General features: G+C 41.8%; 5 protein-coding genes across 13 annotated transcripts; 2 read left to right on the top strand and 3 right to left on the bottom strand.

The window, feature by feature from the left end:
• Nucleotides 1-1,030: 1,030 nt before the first annotated feature.
• Nucleotides 1,031-2,958, bottom strand: LOC104818116. The gene is made up of 5 exons (XM_019203000.1): nucleotides 2,767-2,958; nucleotides 2,335-2,460; nucleotides 1,675-1,794; nucleotides 1,328-1,442; nucleotides 1,031-1,232 (listed from the first exon to the last, which is right to left on the bottom strand). Exons 2-5 carry the CDS (start codon nucleotides 2,342-2,344, stop codon nucleotides 1,031-1,033), a joined length of 447 nt encoding a protein of 148 aa, XP_019058545.1. The 5' UTR covers nucleotides 2,345-2,460; nucleotides 2,767-2,958.
• A 709-nt stretch (nucleotides 2,959-3,667) lies between these two features.
• LOC104817763 (mitogen-activated protein kinase kinase 1) lies at nucleotides 3,668-6,222 on the top strand. Of its 3 annotated transcripts, XM_010547061.2 has the most exons (9): nucleotides 3,670-3,878; nucleotides 4,002-4,141; nucleotides 4,438-4,522; nucleotides 4,652-4,786; nucleotides 4,968-5,192; nucleotides 5,266-5,448; nucleotides 5,534-5,757; nucleotides 5,857-5,902; nucleotides 6,031-6,222. In XM_010547061.2, the coding sequence occupies exons 2-9, from the start codon at nucleotides 4,068-4,070 to the stop codon at nucleotides 6,124-6,126; spliced, it is 1,068 nt and encodes a 355-aa protein (XP_010545363.1). In that variant the 5' UTR covers nucleotides 3,670-3,878; nucleotides 4,002-4,067; the 3' UTR covers nucleotides 6,127-6,222. The 3 variants fall into 3 exon arrangements, with proteins under 3 accessions (XP_010545364.1, XP_010545365.1, XP_010545363.1); XM_010547062.2 differs by having other exon boundaries at nucleotides 3,668-4,187; XM_010547063.2 differs by having other exon boundaries at nucleotides 3,669-4,141; nucleotides 5,864-5,902; nucleotides 6,031-6,070.
• Nucleotides 6,223-6,290: 68 nt separating this feature from the next.
• On the bottom strand, nucleotides 6,291-9,328 carry LOC104817765 (protein phosphatase 2C 77-like). Of its 4 annotated transcripts, none has more exons than XM_010547069.2 (5): nucleotides 9,133-9,328; nucleotides 7,649-8,298; nucleotides 7,199-7,489; nucleotides 6,946-7,051; nucleotides 6,291-6,845 (listed from the first exon to the last, which is right to left on the bottom strand). In XM_010547069.2, the coding sequence occupies exons 2-5, from the start codon at nucleotides 8,261-8,263 to the stop codon at nucleotides 6,484-6,486; spliced, it is 1,374 nt and encodes a 457-aa protein (XP_010545371.1). In that variant the 5' UTR covers nucleotides 8,264-8,298; nucleotides 9,133-9,328; the 3' UTR covers nucleotides 6,291-6,483. The 4 variants fall into 4 exon arrangements, with proteins under 4 accessions (XP_010545371.1, XP_010545367.1, XP_010545368.1 ...); XM_010547065.2 differs by lacking the exon at nucleotides 9,133-9,328 and adding an exon at nucleotides 8,592-9,122; XM_010547066.2 differs by lacking the exon at nucleotides 9,133-9,328 and adding an exon at nucleotides 8,723-9,122.
• Nucleotides 9,329-10,222: 894 nt separating this feature from the next.
• LOC104817761 (regulatory protein NPR1) lies at nucleotides 10,223-12,683 on the top strand. Its single transcript, XM_010547056.2, has 4 exons — nucleotides 10,223-10,968; nucleotides 11,076-11,811; nucleotides 11,903-12,106; nucleotides 12,227-12,683. The coding sequence occupies exons 1-4, from the start codon at nucleotides 10,417-10,419 to the stop codon at nucleotides 12,502-12,504; spliced, it is 1,770 nt and encodes a 589-aa protein (XP_010545358.1). The 5' UTR covers nucleotides 10,223-10,416; the 3' UTR covers nucleotides 12,505-12,683.
• On the bottom strand, nucleotides 12,192-16,184 carry LOC104817762 (zinc finger CCCH domain-containing protein 65). Of its 4 annotated transcripts, none has more exons than XR_772565.1 (9): nucleotides 15,967-16,184; nucleotides 14,728-15,668; nucleotides 14,508-14,576; nucleotides 14,289-14,420; nucleotides 14,117-14,167; nucleotides 13,744-13,884; nucleotides 12,842-13,622; nucleotides 12,719-12,772; nucleotides 12,192-12,389 (listed from the first exon to the last, which is right to left on the bottom strand). XR_772565.1 is itself a non-coding variant. In XM_010547058.2 (9 exons), the coding sequence occupies exons 1-8, from the start codon at nucleotides 16,127-16,129 to the stop codon at nucleotides 12,855-12,857; spliced, it is 2,184 nt and encodes a 727-aa protein (XP_010545360.1). In that variant the 5' UTR covers nucleotides 16,130-16,184; the 3' UTR covers nucleotides 12,595-12,772; nucleotides 12,842-12,854. The 4 variants fall into 4 exon arrangements, 3 of the variants coding, with proteins under 3 accessions (XP_010545360.1, XP_010545359.1, XP_010545361.1); XM_010547058.2 differs by lacking the exon at nucleotides 12,192-12,389 and having other exon boundaries at nucleotides 12,595-12,772; nucleotides 14,728-15,381; nucleotides 15,463-15,668; XM_010547057.2 differs by lacking the exon at nucleotides 12,192-12,389 and having other exon boundaries at nucleotides 12,595-12,772.
• Nucleotides 16,185-16,423: the final 239 nt, after the last annotated feature.

The raw sequence follows: 16,423 nt of genomic DNA, 5'->3' as shown, positions 1-16,423 counted from the left end.
AGTATCCATCCAATTTTTATTCATTCTTCCATTTTTATCTTTCGCACGTTATTGTCTGAAAAAAATTACACGTTTGAGAAAACATTTGGCTTATCACCATCTACAAAGCAACAACAAGTCCCCGTGTCTGTTTCTTGACAAGCACGGAACATACGTATGCATGTGTGTGTATGTATATATATATATATATATACGGCGTATACATGTCTCTAAACAGAGGGTTGATTTAACCAAAACCACCCGAAAACAAAAACCACAAGTAGCACAAGTGAGAATCCCATTGCCTGCACCATCACATCACCACAATCCTTATTTCCTTTCTTCCCGGACAAAATTTTGAGACTATGTATCTTTGTATAAAAGTCCACACATATAAATGTGCTAAAACCAATTCCACCTGTCTGATAAAATAGCTGTGTAATGTAATAATGGCATCACCAACCATCTTCAAGATTAGATTTTTTTATTTAATTTTTTTTCCAATATGTCTGCTTTTTCTTTTTATTAAAAGAAATACTTGATAGAAAATAAAAAACAATTATTTTTTATTCGATTTAATTATATTCAAGTGTTATTCCATTTGATTTGTATGAGAAAGGGAAACTTTGAATCCACCAAACTCATCAAGACATTCTCTCATTCTATAAATTATTGATTTTGAAACTTTTGAATACGCCAACAAAATTGAACTACATCAAATACGACAGAACTAATAAATAGATGTTGGGAAAAAATAAATAGTTTTTTAGGTCACATGGTGCATTTACTAAATACAAATTGAGCCGTTTAGATTAAATAAAAATAATATTCATATATGTGCAATTTGGATTTCTCTAGTTGAATTTTTGCTCAGTCTCATTTGGTGCATAGAATAAAAAATGTTATGGAACATAATAATCGAATTAATAATTATTTATGATTTCCTTCGTACGAAAAAAAAAGAACAAGATGATAATAATAATGACGTAATATTGTTTTGGGCTTTATTAAGTAAACAGATTGGGCTAAGCCCAACAATTTGAAATGGATTTCATCCAGTGGGCCCACAGACCAAATCCTTCTTATAGCCACCAATTATGTTACACCGACAAAACAGTATCGGTCTTGAGTCTTGACTGACTGATCTACGACATGACGTCATCCTTTCCCTAGGATCCTTCCGGTAATAGTTGCCGAAATAAAGAAACGTAGCATAGTACCACATGAGTGGGAATGCAAACCCCAGTAGAAAGCTGTAAGACATGAAAACGAGGAAAAGATGAAATCGAGATCGAACACGTTAACAAATAAGAAGCAGGATGTCGGAACGAAAGCAAGCAATACTCACGAGAACCACCCGATTCCACAACCAAAACAAGGGAGAGGTTTGTCATATATCCCCTGTTCCATGCAGTCCATGTCTTTTACAAGCGTATATCTTCCTTTCCCACAAGCCACAGCATCTATCAGACAGACCCAATAATGTCACACAATGTCTCTTAGAAGGCAATAAAACAGCCCGTATAACGACCAAGTCGCGTTCTAAGAACAGAAGATTTGCTGCAAAGCAAATAATGTAGGCACAATTTACGAATCGAACAGACCAGATGGTTTATTTTGGAATAGTATGAATTAGGACATAGGGTTATCCCACAAAGTATTCTACAAAGGGCTAGGTTAGCGGGAACGTTTTACCTTTTAATGCAGAAAAATACCGAGCAGTTGGCCTCACGAGATCGGCATGCTTATTAGAGACGGATTTCACCAGCTCAACATCACTCTCTCCAATCATTTTCACGGCCCCCAATTGAGTATCTGTAGCACAAAGATGCGGTATTTGTTGCACACACACAAAACTGTATATCCACCTAGTCAGCTAACAGTAATCATTTCGTTAATACAAAAGGGCCAAAACAAAAATCTTCAAAGTATATCACTACACCGGAGAAATCAAACAGACTATACCATGGAAACAAGAGTGACAATCAGTATTGTCCGATCTCAACAACCATCATGTCATTATATGAATCACGACTAATATACCACGATAGAAGAGCATTCGGGGCCTGTAAACTACTCATTTCTCCGAAAATTGATCAGATGCAATCATGAAGATCAAAGGGAAGAACAGCATTTAGTAATCTCAGTGTCACTCCCAAACACGATATTGCATCAATCAGGAGTGATATGCCCAGAGAGCTAGTAAGTTACTCAGTATATGAATATGGTAAATCTCTGATGCACTCTTTTCCTATTAAACTGGACGGACTGTCGCTTTGCACACAGATTAACGGGATTCCTGTCAATTATAAAACCTAGTATGAACATGAGACATGAAGAGAAGAAAATGATTACTTTCCGCCATTCACAGAGCTGAGCTCGCAGAAGGGTCCGTACAAATGTCTAGGTCCCGATACGCTGAGACGTCAGTAGGACACTTCCCTCCGACCAAAACCCCCTGCATCCCACAGCTACAACAGTCTGATTCCACGGAAAATAATCGAAACCATAAGGCGGGTTTCAGTCAACGAAAATCAGAGACCACGACCGTTTCAAGCGAAACCCTAGCATAGCAGTGAACAAGCTAACGAAAATTTGAAAATCCTTTCGACAGAACCGTGAAAGACAGAGTCTCAGGACACGAGTTTCTCTCAGAGAAATTCAGCAAACGAGCTAGATTGTAGCTCATAATAAAAACCCTAGAAATCAATCAAATCCTACGATCCAGCGCTGATTGCGCACCGAAGATCGCACGATGAAAGAAGACCGATTGAGAGGAGGACTCACCAGGGGAAATCAGTTTCGGATTGGTGACAACGTTACGAGGATTTGAGATTGGGAGCAGTGAAAGAGAAGAGAGATGATGGAATTGGAAGTGGAAATCTCTGAGGGGAAGTCTTCAAGTCTAGCGATGTCCTTATTTGTCTTCAACTTTGTCGGCGTTAATGCGTTCAAAACGGACTTCCCACATCGGACTTTTTCTGTCTGATAAAATAGCTGTGTAATGTAATAATGGCATCACCAACCATCTTCAAGATTAGATTTTTTTATTTAATTTTTTTTCCAATATGTCTGCTTTTTCTTTTTATTAAAAGAAATACTTGATAGAAAATAAAAAACAATTATTTTTTATTCGATTTAATTATATTCAAGTGTTATTCCATTTGATTTGTATGAGAAAGGGAAACTTTGAATCCACCAAACTCATCAAGACATTCTCTCATTCTATAAATTATTGATTTTGAAACTTTTGAATACGCCAACAAAATTGAACTACATCAAATACGACAGAACTAATAAATAGATGTTGGGAAAAAATAAATAGTTTTTTAGGTCACATGGTGCATTTACTAAATACAAATTGAGCCGTTTAGATTAAATAAAAATAATATTCATATATGTGCAATTTGGATTTCTCTAGTTGAATTTTTGCTCAGTCTCATTTGGTGCATAGAATAAAAAATGTTATGGAACATAATAATCGAATTAATAATTATTTATGATTTCCTTCGTACGAAAAAAAAAGAACAAGATGATAATAATAATGACGTAATATTGTTTTGGGCTTTATTAAGTAAACAGATTGGGCTAAGCCCAACAATTTGAAATGGATTTCATCCAGTGGGCCCACAGACCAAATCCTTCTTATAGCCACCAATTATGTTACACCGACAAAACAGTATCGGTCTTGAGTCTTGACTGACTGATCTACGACATGACGTCATCTTGAAGCTTGACGACGTGTCACACGACGAAAGTTTTTTTTTTTGCAAGGCAATAATGTTTTTTTTTTGTGGGTTGGTGGGTTGGTCACGAAATGCAATGATGACTTTGGATGGAAATGAGAACGAGGTCGTGACTCGTGGGGAGGGAGTAAAGTCAACGGAGGGTCATTGACCGTTATACATCCTCTTCGTCTTCGTCTTCGTCTTCGTCTTCCTCGTTGACTGATATATCCGTTTCTTCTACATCTACTGATCTCCGACTCTGTGCTTTTTTTGGTGTATGTATATGTCAGACAGACACGTGCGGAGGACAAATACCCTCGATTGTGTTCTGTTTTTCTTCAGGGAGGCTTCGATCTAGTCATGAAGAGAGGTTGCCTCAGCCCTAATCTCAATCTCTCTCTTCCTCCTCCCGAGCAATCCATCTCCAAATTCCTGTATCTCTCTCTCTCCGCCCTTTTGCTCAATGGGTTTTAAGTTTCCGTACGATTTCTATATTCTGAGTGTTTTAGATCAATTGTGAGCAATCTTTTTGGTAGAATGTTTCATGCGTTTGATTACTAAGCTTAGTTTCATGGTTGTGTTATCAGATCGATAATGGGCTCATGTCACAATTACCTCAACAGCCTTTAGCACCGAAAAACTTTGGATTATAATTACCATCACATGATTTTTTTTCCCATTCAAACGCTGAAAATAGCTGCTTTAAACGTCGTCTGTCTGTGTCGGACAGGACACAGAGCGGGACGTTCAAGGACGGTGACCTTCGAGTGAACAAGGACGGCATCCAGCTCGTGTCTCAGTCCGAACCCGGGGCTGTAATCTTTTTTCTTCTACGGGCTTTATCCCAAGTTCCATTTTCCCTGTCTATTTTCGAAAAAAAACAAAATCCCTTTTCTCATTGCTTATATTCAGACAAAAATTGGATGTTTTTTTTTCAATTGCAGCCGCCTCCAATAAAGCCTTTGGATGACCAATTGAGCTTAGCGGACTTAGAAGTGGTTAAAGTCATCGGGAAAGGAGGCGGTGGCAATGTCCAGTTAGTGAAACACAAACTCACTTGTCAGTTCTTCGCTCTCAAGGTGTTGTTATCTCTTTGGTTTTGTCTTTTGCCTGTGTCGTCAAGAATTACATGATGTGCAATCTCTTCTTTTTGTTGTTGTTATTGATAATCATAGTTTATGTGAGATCGGGCGATCCGACATGACGTTTTCAGTCATTTCTTGGCGAATAAAGATTGCAATTTCACCTAAACGTTTACAGGTCATTCAACTGAACACGGAAGAATCGACCTGCCGGGCCATTTCTCAGGAGCTGAGGATAAACCTGTACTCGCAATGTCCGTATCTCGTCTCGTGTTATCAATCTTTCTACCACAACGGAGCTGTTTCGATCATCCTCGAGTTCATGGACGGTGGGTCACTCTCCGACCTTCTGAAAAAGGTCGGGAGAATCCCGGAGGACATCCTCGGCGCCATCTGTAAGCGAGTAAGCTACAACGAAAAACCCTAACTTCCACCCCAAGGAAACCCCCCTGACAAAGGCACGTTTGAAACCGCAGGTTCTTCGAGGCCTGTCTTATCTTCATCACGAGAGGCGGATCATTCACCGTGACCTGAAACCATCAAATCTTCTGATCAATCACAGAGGTGAAGTCAAGATCACAGATTTCGGTGTCAGTAAGATCTTGACGAACTCGACCAGCCTAGCTAACACGGTCGTGGGCACGTACCACTATATGTCTGTGAGTTTGAGTCAACTCGTACACTCATATTGTGTGTGTATGTATATATATCTATAGATCTGTACTGGTGTTGTGATCTTTGCAGCCGGAGAGAATCCGCGGAAATTCGCATGGGAACAAGAGCGATATCTGGAGCTTAGGCTTGTTGTTTCTCGAGTGTGCGACGGGGAAATTCCCGTACTCGCCTTCCGAACCTGGGGAGAGATGGACGAACGTATACGAGGTGGTGGACGCCATTGTTGAGAGCCCGCCTCCTCGAGCTCCGTCCGGTCAGTTTTCTCCGGAGTTTTGCTCGTTCGTTTCCGACTGGTGAGACCGCTTTACGGCTTCTTTAGATTCCCTTGAAGGATGGAAGTTTTTCATTTCTTTGTAACGGGTCAAAGTTTTGTGCTTGTGCCGATTTGTTAGCATACAGAAGAACCCAGAAGACAGAAAATCAGCAAGGGAGCTTCTGGTGCGTATAAACCCCTACATATATATATATACACACACACGCGCACATACATATGTGTATAGATATAATTATACGTATGTATGTGCGTTTCTTCTTCATTCTGAGATTGTGTGTTGGATGGGAAACAGGAACATGGGTTCGTGAAAATGTACGATGAAGCGAGCGTGGATCTGTCGTCTTATTTCTCAAACGCAGGCTCCTTGACCCCCAAGCTTCCCATTTAGATTGAACGGCCATGACATGTAAGGGTGTTCATGTTGTCGGGAGGGGAATATATATATCGATTTTGCCCAAATATTCTAAACAAATAATATTTTTTTTAACATAATGTACGATCTTGATTCTGTATTTCTTTCGTACAAAATTGTCACGCGTATCGTACATTTGATAACCCAATAACAGTAGCATATCTTATACAACACGTTAGTAAAAATGAATAAACACACCAGTGGTGAAAGTAACAGTAACAAGCGAGGAATGAGATTTATTACAGCGATTAATCATATAATATAACCCCCCCTTTGGACCCATCATCAAAAATGTTCCTTACCCATTTTGATTTGAAGGAAAAAAAAACCCTTTCATGAGTTCAAAGCTTTGCTCTTAAACTTCCTCTGAGCCTTCAAGTCCACAACCACAACGCTTATGTTGTCTTTGCTTCCTTTCTGCAACGCCAGCTTCGACAAATACTCAGCCGCCGACTGAGCCGCAGGGTCCATCCCTTCCACCGGCGCCGTTCCCACCGGCAACATTGCCTCTCCGGCCACCGCCCTTTTCTTGTGCCACAGCAGTATCCTCTTCCGTGCCACGTCGCACACTTCCTCGCACGTCATCACGTCCCAGAGGCCATCGCTCGCTAGGATGAGGCAGTCGTCTTCTTTCGCTCGCCTCGTCACTGTCACTTCTGGGTCCGGAATGATCGAGGGCTTTAGGTATCTGTCTCCTGGGAAAAAGGGCATGTTTTTTTTTTTGTTTTGTTTTGGATTTTCGGAGATCTGTAATGGGTTTTGACGGAACGATTTCCGGGAGAAGACAAAGCTTACCGATTGATCTTGACATGGCCAGAACGCCGAAAACACGAGCTCCATTCCACCGGATAACTTTCCCGCCGGCGGCTTCTATCCTCGCAGCTTCGTCTTCTCTATCCGGCTATACACACAGCCAACACAAAAGTATATATACATCATCAGTAAACGGTAAAAAAAAACCCTTACCCAACAAGAAATCTACCAGAAAGTTACAGACTTCTGCCCATCTGGTGAGAGATCGAAGAGAATCCTGGCCATAGGAACTTACTTTGTGATCAACTGATAAGGGGAGAGGGGTTTTGCCACGGCAGAGAAGGGCTCTCGAGTCGCCGCAGTTGGCCACGAATATATGGGTGGGGAAGACGAGGGCGACCACTGCGGTGGACCCCACTGTCTCAGGAGCGACAGATTGGATCTCTGAGTCTATCTTCAGGAACGAATTGAACAGAGCTCTCTTCCATTTCTCCTGCCATGTCTCCCCATCGCATAGCGCTGGCTTCTCCTTCGCTATCTCCTCTGCCAACGCCCTGTGAGCTCTCTCCCTGCAATAATTCGCCACCTACAGAGAATACTGTGTTTATGCCTCTGAATTTTTATAGATTCAACAGTTCAGATCCAAAGGAAAACGATTTCACAGATTAAGATCGTCACCCACAAGACAGAGTAAGCCCCTAGTACAGAGAATTATACTACACAGAGGTAGCGAATTAGTATTTACCTGAGAGCCGCCATGGCCGTCGAAGATACCGAAGAAATGAGCACTCGTACGAGGATTAAACCCGTTAGAGACACGGCCTTCTGACAACGTGTTACATGAAACCTGAAGAAACCTGGGAATCGCCGAAACAGCGTCTTCCATTTCTGGTCGTCTTCCACATATCGAGGTTACTCCGTACAAAGGCACGTTCTTGAACTCGAACAGACTTCTGCTCTCTGTTCTGCTGATTATCTTCTTCTCGCTCTGAGCCGTTGATCTCGGGTCAAACTCCTCGGAGCCGTTGATCTCTTCGCCGACCAGATCGGCGACGGCGTCTGGTGTTTCAATCCGCTGTAAATTCGAAGAATTGATCCGAAAGTTCAAGTCTTTCTTAGATTCATCACTGTTAGCGATGGTTTTTGCGCCGGAGACAAGAGACCCAGAGCACGAAATCTCCGACAACGAGGACCCATGTTTCTGATTCGTGTGGACAGTACCACAAACCCTAGAATCGCCATCGTCGGTCGGATACTGGCCATTGCAGTACCCTTTACTTAGCCTGAGTCCGGTGAATTCTAGCTGAGACTCGGGGAACGGCCTGAATGGCACAGCGACAGCCGGAGATGCTTCATCCATTGATGAACTCTGATTCTGACCTCACCAGCGAAACCCTGATCTCACAAAGTCAAACCTGAAAGTTAGTGATTTGAAGGGAACGGTGGTAAATTTGCGAAATGGGTGTGAAGAAACAGCAGAGCTTGAGCCTTTTCCGTCTTTATTTTTTTTCCCAAAGAAGTTAGAGGAGAGAGATGACGACGACGACGACGACGATCTATAGAACAACACCCAATAGACAGAAAAAAGAAAAAAGAAAAAAAGTCCACAAATTTCTACACAAATTTAAGAGGGAGGGGCTATATGCAAGAAACCCATGACACGAAAGGGAAAAGGGAAAGGAGACAACCTAAATCAGAGAGCATGAAAGAGGACCAGAAACAGATAGAAATGCCCAGAAAGAAAGAAAAAACAGATAAATTTTCCAGGGAAACTAACTACCCAGAAAGAAAAAAGAAAGAAAGAAAAGGAGATCCAAACCAATCAGGGGTTTCCTGGATCTTAGGCAATTCGTTTCAACCTCTTAGAGATTCTGTGATTCTCTCTCTCTCTCTCCAATTAATTTCCAACTAAAACCATTTCCGGCTTCAACCAACTAAAGTTGAAAGAAGGCTCCTTTCCTTCTTCTTCTTCTTCTTCTTCTCCTCGCTCACTCCCTTTTTGTTTTCCTGTGTACCTTTTAAAAAATAAAAAAAAAAAGAAAAGAAAAGGGTGCGCAGAAAATGCTCTAAATCTGCCACATATGCAACAGAGGATCTTTGAATTATTACACAAGGGGGGAGATGCTTCTGTCCCCGAAGATCATCGGAAAGAAAAGACACCCCCTTTAAGCTCCTTATATTTACAACAAGACAAATCACTGCAGAATCCGATGTCTCCATTTGTCGTACCTTTGTCATTTACTCCTCCGCCTTCTCCCCCTCCATTTAGATTCTGCACCCTAAATTCAATCATTTCAATCAGAACTCGCCAAAACTCATGGATAACAACATTTTACTTACAATATTTTTTCAGAAAAAAATAACATTTAGAGAGATATGATCACTTTTCTTTAATTCTATGAGTCACACGCAAAACATTAAATTATTTTTGCGATTTTTAGAGGTCTCAATTAAAATTTAAATTCAACGAAGCGAGAAGGAAACAGTGATGTGTTGTCCAAAGAGTAATATTAATTTTGGCAATATTAATTTTATCCACGCAATTAGAAACAAAAAAGGTGAAAAATAAATTGGGAGGATATGGGACCCACATGCGTAGAGTACCGGCGGATAAGCGCCACGTAGGCGAGGGAAGATCCGGTTTCGGTGACCAAAAGAGGGTGACGTGTACGGTGCGACATCTGTTCGTTGGGTGGCGGGAAAGATGAAGAGAAAAGGTTCATTCATTGCACTGACAGAGACGGCCCCCTTAACTTCCATAAATATCTTGTGTTTCTTTTTTTTAAAAATTAAAATTTCCCTAAAGCCACGTGTCCTTTGTTTTTTGGACACCCGTATCCTGATATGTTTTTTTTTAATAAATACAGTGAACCAATCGTGTACTGTTTAATATCTGTCAAAAAAATATTTGTTTAATTAGAAAATGAAACAAAACTATATACTTTTCTTATGGATTGCGACCCATTTGATCCTTTTATTTTCATATACGTGTTCGTCCCCTTTTGGGCAAACGTAGATTCATGCAATATAATGCATATATAAAATAAAAAGGAAACTTCTGTGGTATGAGTGATGAAGAAAATTATAAAGTATAAAAAAATTTACAATATGAAAAAAAAATGTGATTACAGTCATTGCTAGAAAGATTATCATATCCTAATTGTGACATTTATTGGGCAACAAGTGAAAACAGAACAATTATAAAATGGGCTAAAAATGGGCCTTTGGGCCCATTAAAATTTTTATGGGCCGAATAAATTGGGATTTTAGGGATCAATATGAAGATATCACATAAAGTTATCTGCAAATATTTCATTAGTTGTGTGTTGTTGATTCAGATGGGGGAAGTTTCCCACGTTATAACCTTTCCTCGAAATTTACCGGTGGTCGTTAACCTGAATCTCTCTCCATTGACTTGGGTTTGCTTTCTCAGTGTGTTATCAATGGCGGTCTAGTCTGAGTCCTCTGATTCTCTCTCCGATTTCGGAATTTGTGGTTTTCATCGGATGGTTGATGGACAACAGAGGTGGATTCTCCGATTCCAACGAAATCAGTTACACCACGACGGAGGACACTGAATCATCCATCGTTTTTCTGGCGGATGGTCTCACGGCACCGGAGGTCTCGGCTCTGCAACTTCTCTCTTGTACCCTCGAGTCGGTGTTTGATTCTCCGGAATCGTTCTACAGCGATGCCAAGCTGGTCCTCGCCGGCGGCGAGGAGGTCTCCGTCCACCGCTGCGTTCTCTCGTCGAGAAGCCCCTTCTTCAAGAGCGCGTTAGCAGCCGCGGCTAAGGAGAAAGAAGGAGGCGGTGAAGGATCGTCAGGCGCCGTGAAGCTCGAGCTGAAAGAGGTCGCTAGGGATTACGAAGTCTGTTTCGATTCGGTCGTGGCTGTTTTGGCCTACCTTTACAGTGGCAAGGTGAGGCCACCGGCGAAGGGAGTGTCCGACTGCGTCGACGAAGATTGCTCTCACTCGGGGTGTAGACCGGCGTTGGATTTCGTGGTGGAGGTTCTATATCTGGCCTTCGTTTTCCAGATTCCGGAACTAGTTACTCTGTATCAGGTATTCCCCCTTTGATTATACCAATTTTAGTAAATTCAAGTGTGAATTGCTTTTCATATTTTCGATGTTTGTGTCACATTTTGATTCCTCGTCTTTTGCATTTCCAGAGGCATTTATTGGATATCATAGACAAGGTTGCAAAAGACGACATCCTGATCATCCTCAAGGTAGCCAACATCTGCGGTAAAGCATGCAAGGGACTATCAGACAGATGCATCGACATCATCGTCAAGTCTGATGTGGCTATAGTTAGCCTTGAGAAATCCTTACCCCATCACATTGTCAAGCAAATAATCGACACCCGAAAAGAGCTGGGTCTAGACACACCTCAACTGGATAAACATGTCAGGAACATACACAAGGCACTTGACTCGGACGACGTGGAACTGGTCAGGATGCTTCTGAAAGAAGGGCACACCAACTTGGACGATGCTTGTGCTCTTCATTTTGCCGTGGCGTATTGTGACTTGAAGACCACAACAGAACTGCTGGACCTTGGGCTAGCTGATGTGAACCACAGGTGCATTAGGGGCTACACTGTGCTTCATGTTGCTGCCATGAGGAAGGAGCCGAAACTGATAGTGTCTCTCCTGACAAAAGGGGCTCGGGCTTCGGATACAACACCTGAGGGTATGACGGCTCTCCAGATCGCTAAACGGCTCACCAAAGCCGCTGATTATAATAGTTTCCCAGTGCATGGCAAGCCCTCTTCCAAAGATCGGTTATGTATAGAGATCCTGGAGCAGTTAGATAGACGAGATCTGTTGCCCGGAGAAGCCTCTTTATCACTCGCAATGGCCGGAGAAGAACTGAAGATGAAATTGCTCTACCTTGAAAACAGAGGTATCTATCTAATTTTTTCCTTCCGACACAGGGTCGGATAGAATGAACTAACTGACGGGTGTGCTCTTGTTTGTATGCTTTTTTTTTCCAGTTGCACTAGCGAAGCTTCTGTTTCCGAGGGAGGCACAGCTTGCGATGGAAATTGCCCAAGTGGACGGGACGTGCGAGTTTACATTAGCCAGCCTGGAGCCAGACCGTCTAAACGGGTCGAAGAGGACGGCACCAGACCTAAACATAGCGCCTTTCAAAATCCAAGAGGAGCATCTGCGTAGACATAGAGCACTCTCAAAAACCGGTAATGAATCCCCAAAACCAGTTTCATCTCTTTCCTCATTAACCACCAACAAGAAAAAACAATCGAAATCTTCGCACTTACATCGTTTTTTTTTCCTTGTTTTTCATCTTTTTAACACAGTGGAGCTCGGGAAATGCTACTTCCCGAGATGCTCAGCGGTACTCGATCAGATCATGGATGCGGAAGACTTGTCGCAACTGGCTTGCATAGAAAACGACACTATAGAGGAACGGCTCCAGAAGAAGCAAAGGTACATGGAACTGCAAGATGCTCTAGGCAAGGCCTTTAACGAGGATAAAGAGAACTTTGATAAGTCATCAATCACTTCCTCATCTTCCTCCACTTCTAAGTCCACTGCTTCGAGAGGACTCAATGGTAAACTCACTCAACGGCATTGATAACTCTCGGGTTTTGACACTTACCCCTTGCCCCTCTCCCTTTTCTCTTTTTTTTTTGTAATTGTACCATTTTTTTTTTTGGTAAACGAATTGTACCATATATTTTCTCATCCTTGTATTATAATTGCGAGTTTGTGATATAACTCATAGAATACAGGTTCGTGATACGTATACCTTAAGCAAATTTCAATCAAAGTGTAAGTTTTTTGTTTACCTCATCTTAAGTGAAAGCCAGACATCAAATGATTGCAGAACTGCCTCTTTTTCCCTGAAGCATAAAAGATTCATCCACTGAATATCTCTATATGATGAAGCGTAAAAGATAAATAACTTTTACCTGTCATCGGTTCTCAGCTGAGGCTCGCCAAGAATTCCAAGATTTTCGAAGAGTTGTTCCTTGAGTGTGCGGCATCGCCCTTGTTATCTGTATCGAGCTTATTTACAGCTGCGGGATCATTCGTGCATTTCTTAGTCTTCCCAGGATCCAATTCCGCAGCGAGTTTCAGGGCTGATATAAGTGTCTTCTGAGTTTGAAAGATTGGTGTGGCCTTTAACTGTCCACTTGTCGATGGTTGCGAAGACATTTGACGCTCATGCTGTCCGTCTGGTGCATTTGCTAGAGTCTTCCCCTTGAATCTGTCGCTTCCGAATGACAGGAAGCTGATTCCCTTTGGTGGTGACGACGACGATGCGGGAGGAAGAGGATTGCCAGTGATTGGTGTAGTTTTGGATGTGGTCTTCTGAAGCGCATCTTTCAAAATATTTTCTACGGAAGGGGAACTAGCTTGCTCGTGCTGCGGCATTTTGGGGATGTTCCCTGATGAAGTTTTGTCTAAAGATAGAAAGCTTATACCCTTTGGAGGCACGGAGGGTTTCCGGGGAGGAGTCCCCGCTTTCTCATGTTCGTTGGTCTTTGGAGACGATGTCTTCATAAACGAAACTGGGCTAGAAAGTCTTGATGGGAATGCGGTTGGAGGTTTGGTCGTGGTTGGTTTATTTGTATTCTGAGGAGAAACCCCAAATGAGAAAGATGCTGCAGAAACGCTGTTAAGGGAGGAGGGTCCGCTTGCGTTTGGTGTCCCTGACTTTGATGCGTCCAAAGCACACCCAGGGGTACCCTGTAAAGGATGATATTATTGTTAAGACCATGGTGTGGTTAATAAAGGATGGCCACTTGAATTCCGAAACTGAATGCAAAACAATAGCATAACAATGAGAGAGATTAGAGATAATAAATACCTTGTGGGAAAACAAACAATTATCGCCTCTGTGGCAGAAACCTTTGGTAGTGAAGTTATTGCAAGGGTATTTGGAAAGATCGTGGTCGAATGGACAATCTTCCCCTTTCATACATGACTGAGTTGCAAAGTAGCAGCATGGCTGCAACCAACACAAGTGAGACCCATGTGTTTGAGTGTGAGTGAGACGTTAAAGAAACCGCAAGGAAGTTTTTTTCCTACTGAAGGATTAAATTCACATGACAACTTAGTTAAATGATCAGAGTAACACTCCGACTTACGGTCGCAAAGGCGTGTAAGATTGAGCCTTGTCAAAAGAATAATGGCAAATATTGAAGTAGCAAGCAATTAAGCAAGTAGGTCCAGTATCTTACCGAAGATTTGGTCAAGGGTACTATATCGTGGGAATATCGGCAATTTTCTCCCTGCAGAAATTTAAAAAAGAAAAAAATAAAAACTCAGCTGAGTTACAAGTTTCACTGATCATAGAAAATTTTTCATGTTTCGCGTAAATTTGTAGAATGCACAGCATTGCATGGCACGGACCTTCTGGCATCGTCCCTTCAGATAATGACAGCAATACTTTATAACCTTCGGTTTCGCAACTACTGGTTTCAGCTTCAGCCTTTTAACACCAAGCAATCTGCGTTCTTCAGCTCGTCTCTTCCGGAAATTTGCCTGGAAAAAACACGTTATAAGTAAACATTTTTCCCGAAAAGCAGAGCAGGAGACATGCTATAATGAAGGCAAGGAAGTATACACCACCTTCTTCTTAGAATTGTTTTTCTCGGAGCGAGCAGACCTTTTCTTCTTAGCAGAACCAACATTTGAATTCTGATAAATAAGTTTCTATACAGGTCAGATTTGTAAGTAACATCAAGTAATCCAACTGTGAGAGAGCCCATAACTGTGAATATTATATAAACATGAATGCATTATAAACAGATCAGATCATAAGGAAAACTAGATAATATCATGCAGATACCTTGTCTTTGCAAGAAGTTTCATGACTCCCACTCCCTCTGCTTTTTACTTTCTCATCATCTGTCATATGATCATCCAAATTGCCTACCTCAGCATCAAGTTTTCGTCCCTTTTCGCAAACAACTTCAGGAAGTGATACAACTGCATTGGAGGGAATAGAACTCAAATTTTGTCTATTAGCACTATAGATGTCATTGGTCCCTCCATCATCGATTGTATCATCAGTAACTTGCTCCTCATCCATCCTTTCCACTGGTTCATCTTCTCCCAAATGCAGATCGTCATAATTAATGTTAACATCCCCAAAAATCTCTCCTTCTTCAATATCTTCATCTCTGATCATCTGAGTAACATTGGTCGCAAAGCCATGACTACTATTACCATCCTCCGCCATACCTTTTCCTGGAGGTAAATCGAACGATTCAGACATCTTCTTATTGCCCTCTTCCAGATCACCTTGAATTTCACTTGTGATACGAGGATCTAGAGGTTCTTTGGCATTGTCCTCCAGTGATGCAATCATATTGGAACTACCATCACTCACTTCCAATATTTCAAGGAGATTCATGCAATCTTCTGGGAGAAGGTCATCCTCTTCATTTAACATAAGCTCTAACTCATCCATTATTTTCTGGCTCCGACCATCCATTCCATCCTGCAAATCAGTTGCGTCAAAGTTATTGCCAGGCATCAAACTGTTTTCCAGGTATTCAGTATCCATCTTGTCCGCCATTACATTTTCCGTATAGTCCGGAACGTCTCTCGACTCACCAAGCCCTACATCTTTACGACACTGAGCCGCACCAGACTGATCTTGAGGGGTTCTTGCTTCCAGCATTGATGAATTCTCCGGCTCAGTGTTACCCGAAGGAGGACAAATTTCACCAGGTTCACATGTTTCTTTCAGAGACACTTGAGCAGCTTCGTTATCCACATTATCATCTTCGGAAATACATTAAAAACAGAATCGACAATCAGAACATTAGTAACAACAAGACCAGAGGTTATACATATATTTTGTGGTAAAATCATCGACTCAACCATAATAAAACCGAATTTGTGATTATTCAACACTTTAATTCCGGATCAAGGAACAGAAGAACTTCGATTTCCATCAAAGCAAGAGAAGCACTTTAATTCCTTCTTCTAGAATACGAATTCGAAATTGAAAGTCAAGCAATACGATATCTTCAATTTAATCACAACAGCTAACAAAAAAAATCGACGAAATCCAACTCACCTGATCTTAGGACCAGCTCCTGAAGCACGGACGGTGTAGCAAGAGAAACACGAGACTTGCCACTGAAACCGGAGAAGATACGAACCAGAGAGAGATACGTACGACTCGGGAGATGCGACCGGCGGCGACGAAGAGAAAACGGGGCTTCCACGGTCGATTCCATTCTTCACCGCCGGAAAATCTGTGGCGGTTGACGATTTTTAAACTCTGCGTGTGAAACACCGTGATGGGTTTTTTCCCCTCAGCCACCGAAATAATTTATAGTATTCTAATGCATAGTCCATGGATTAACTAAACGGTGTCGTTTAAGGCCACAGGACGACGTGGATAAAAATAAAACAGTCTATAAACGGCGTCGTATAGCCCCAAATTACGGGAATATTACTCAAATAACCCACTTGTGTCGCAGCAATTTCAGTGTACACCACCCAAAAAAAAAAAAAAAATTTTCGACCTT

Source organism: Tarenaya hassleriana, unplaced genomic scaffold (genome assembly GCF_000463585.1).
Source record: "Tarenaya hassleriana unplaced genomic scaffold, ASM46358v1 Cleome28, whole genome shotgun sequence".
Classification (NCBI taxonomy): domain Eukaryota; kingdom Viridiplantae; phylum Streptophyta; class Magnoliopsida; order Brassicales; family Cleomaceae; genus Tarenaya; species Tarenaya hassleriana.
This window is presented reverse-complemented; position numbering and strand designations above follow the sequence as displayed.

Bases quoted from the DNA above. Each gene is read 5' to 3' on its own strand.
- LOC104817763 (XM_010547061.2), top strand. From the start codon at position 4,068: ATGAAGAGAGGTTGCCTCAGCCCTAATCTCAATCTCTCTCTTCCTCCT. The intron at 4,523-4,651 runs GTAATCTTTTTT...TTTCAATTGCAG, and splicing joins CTCAGTCCGAACCCGGGGCT to CCGCCTCCAATAAAGCCTTT. The intron at 5,193-5,265 runs GTAAGCTACAAC...TTGAAACCGCAG, and splicing joins TCGGCGCCATCTGTAAGCGA to GTTCTTCGAGGCCTGTCTTA.
- LOC104817761 (XM_010547056.2), top strand. From the start codon at position 10,417: ATGGACAACAGAGGTGGATTCTCCGATTCCAACGAAATCAGTTACACC. The intron at 11,812-11,902 runs GTATCTATCTAA...TTTTTTTTCCAG, and splicing joins GCTCTACCTTGAAAACAGAG to TTGCACTAGCGAAGCTTCTG. The intron at 12,107-12,226 runs GTAATGAATCCC...TTTTTAACACAG, and splicing joins TAGAGCACTCTCAAAAACCG to TGGAGCTCGGGAAATGCTAC.
- LOC104817762 (XM_010547057.2), bottom strand. From the start codon at position 16,129: ATGGAATCGACCGTGGAAGCCCCGTTTTCTCTTCGTCGCCGCCGGTCG. The intron at 15,669-15,966 runs GTGAGTTGGATT...GTATTTCCGAAG, and splicing joins GGAGCTGGTCCTAAGATCAG to ATGATAATGTGGATAACGAA. The intron at 13,885-14,116 runs GTAAGATACTGG...TGTTGGTTGCAG, and splicing joins TACCCTTGACCAAATCTTCG to CCATGCTGCTACTTTGCAAC.
- LOC104818116 (XM_019203000.1), bottom strand. The intron at 1,443-1,674 runs GTAAAACGTTCC...TCTGTCTGATAG, and splicing joins GTATTTTTCTGCATTAAAAG to ATGCTGTGGCTTGTGGGAAA. The intron at 1,233-1,327 runs GTGAGTATTGCT...CATGTCTTACAG, and splicing joins TGTGGAATCGGGTGGTTCTC to CTTTCTACTGGGGTTTGCAT.
- LOC104817765 (XM_010547069.2), bottom strand. From the start codon at position 8,263: ATGGATGAAGCATCTCCGGCTGTCGCTGTGCCATTCAGGCCGTTCCCC. The intron at 7,052-7,198 runs GTAAGTTCCTAT...CTGTGTGTATAG, and splicing joins CCTTATCAGTTGATCACAAA to CCGGATAGAGAAGACGAAGC. The intron at 6,846-6,945 runs GTAAGCTTTGTC...CCTTTTTCCCAG, and splicing joins GGCCATGTCAAGATCAATCG to GAGACAGATACCTAAAGCCC.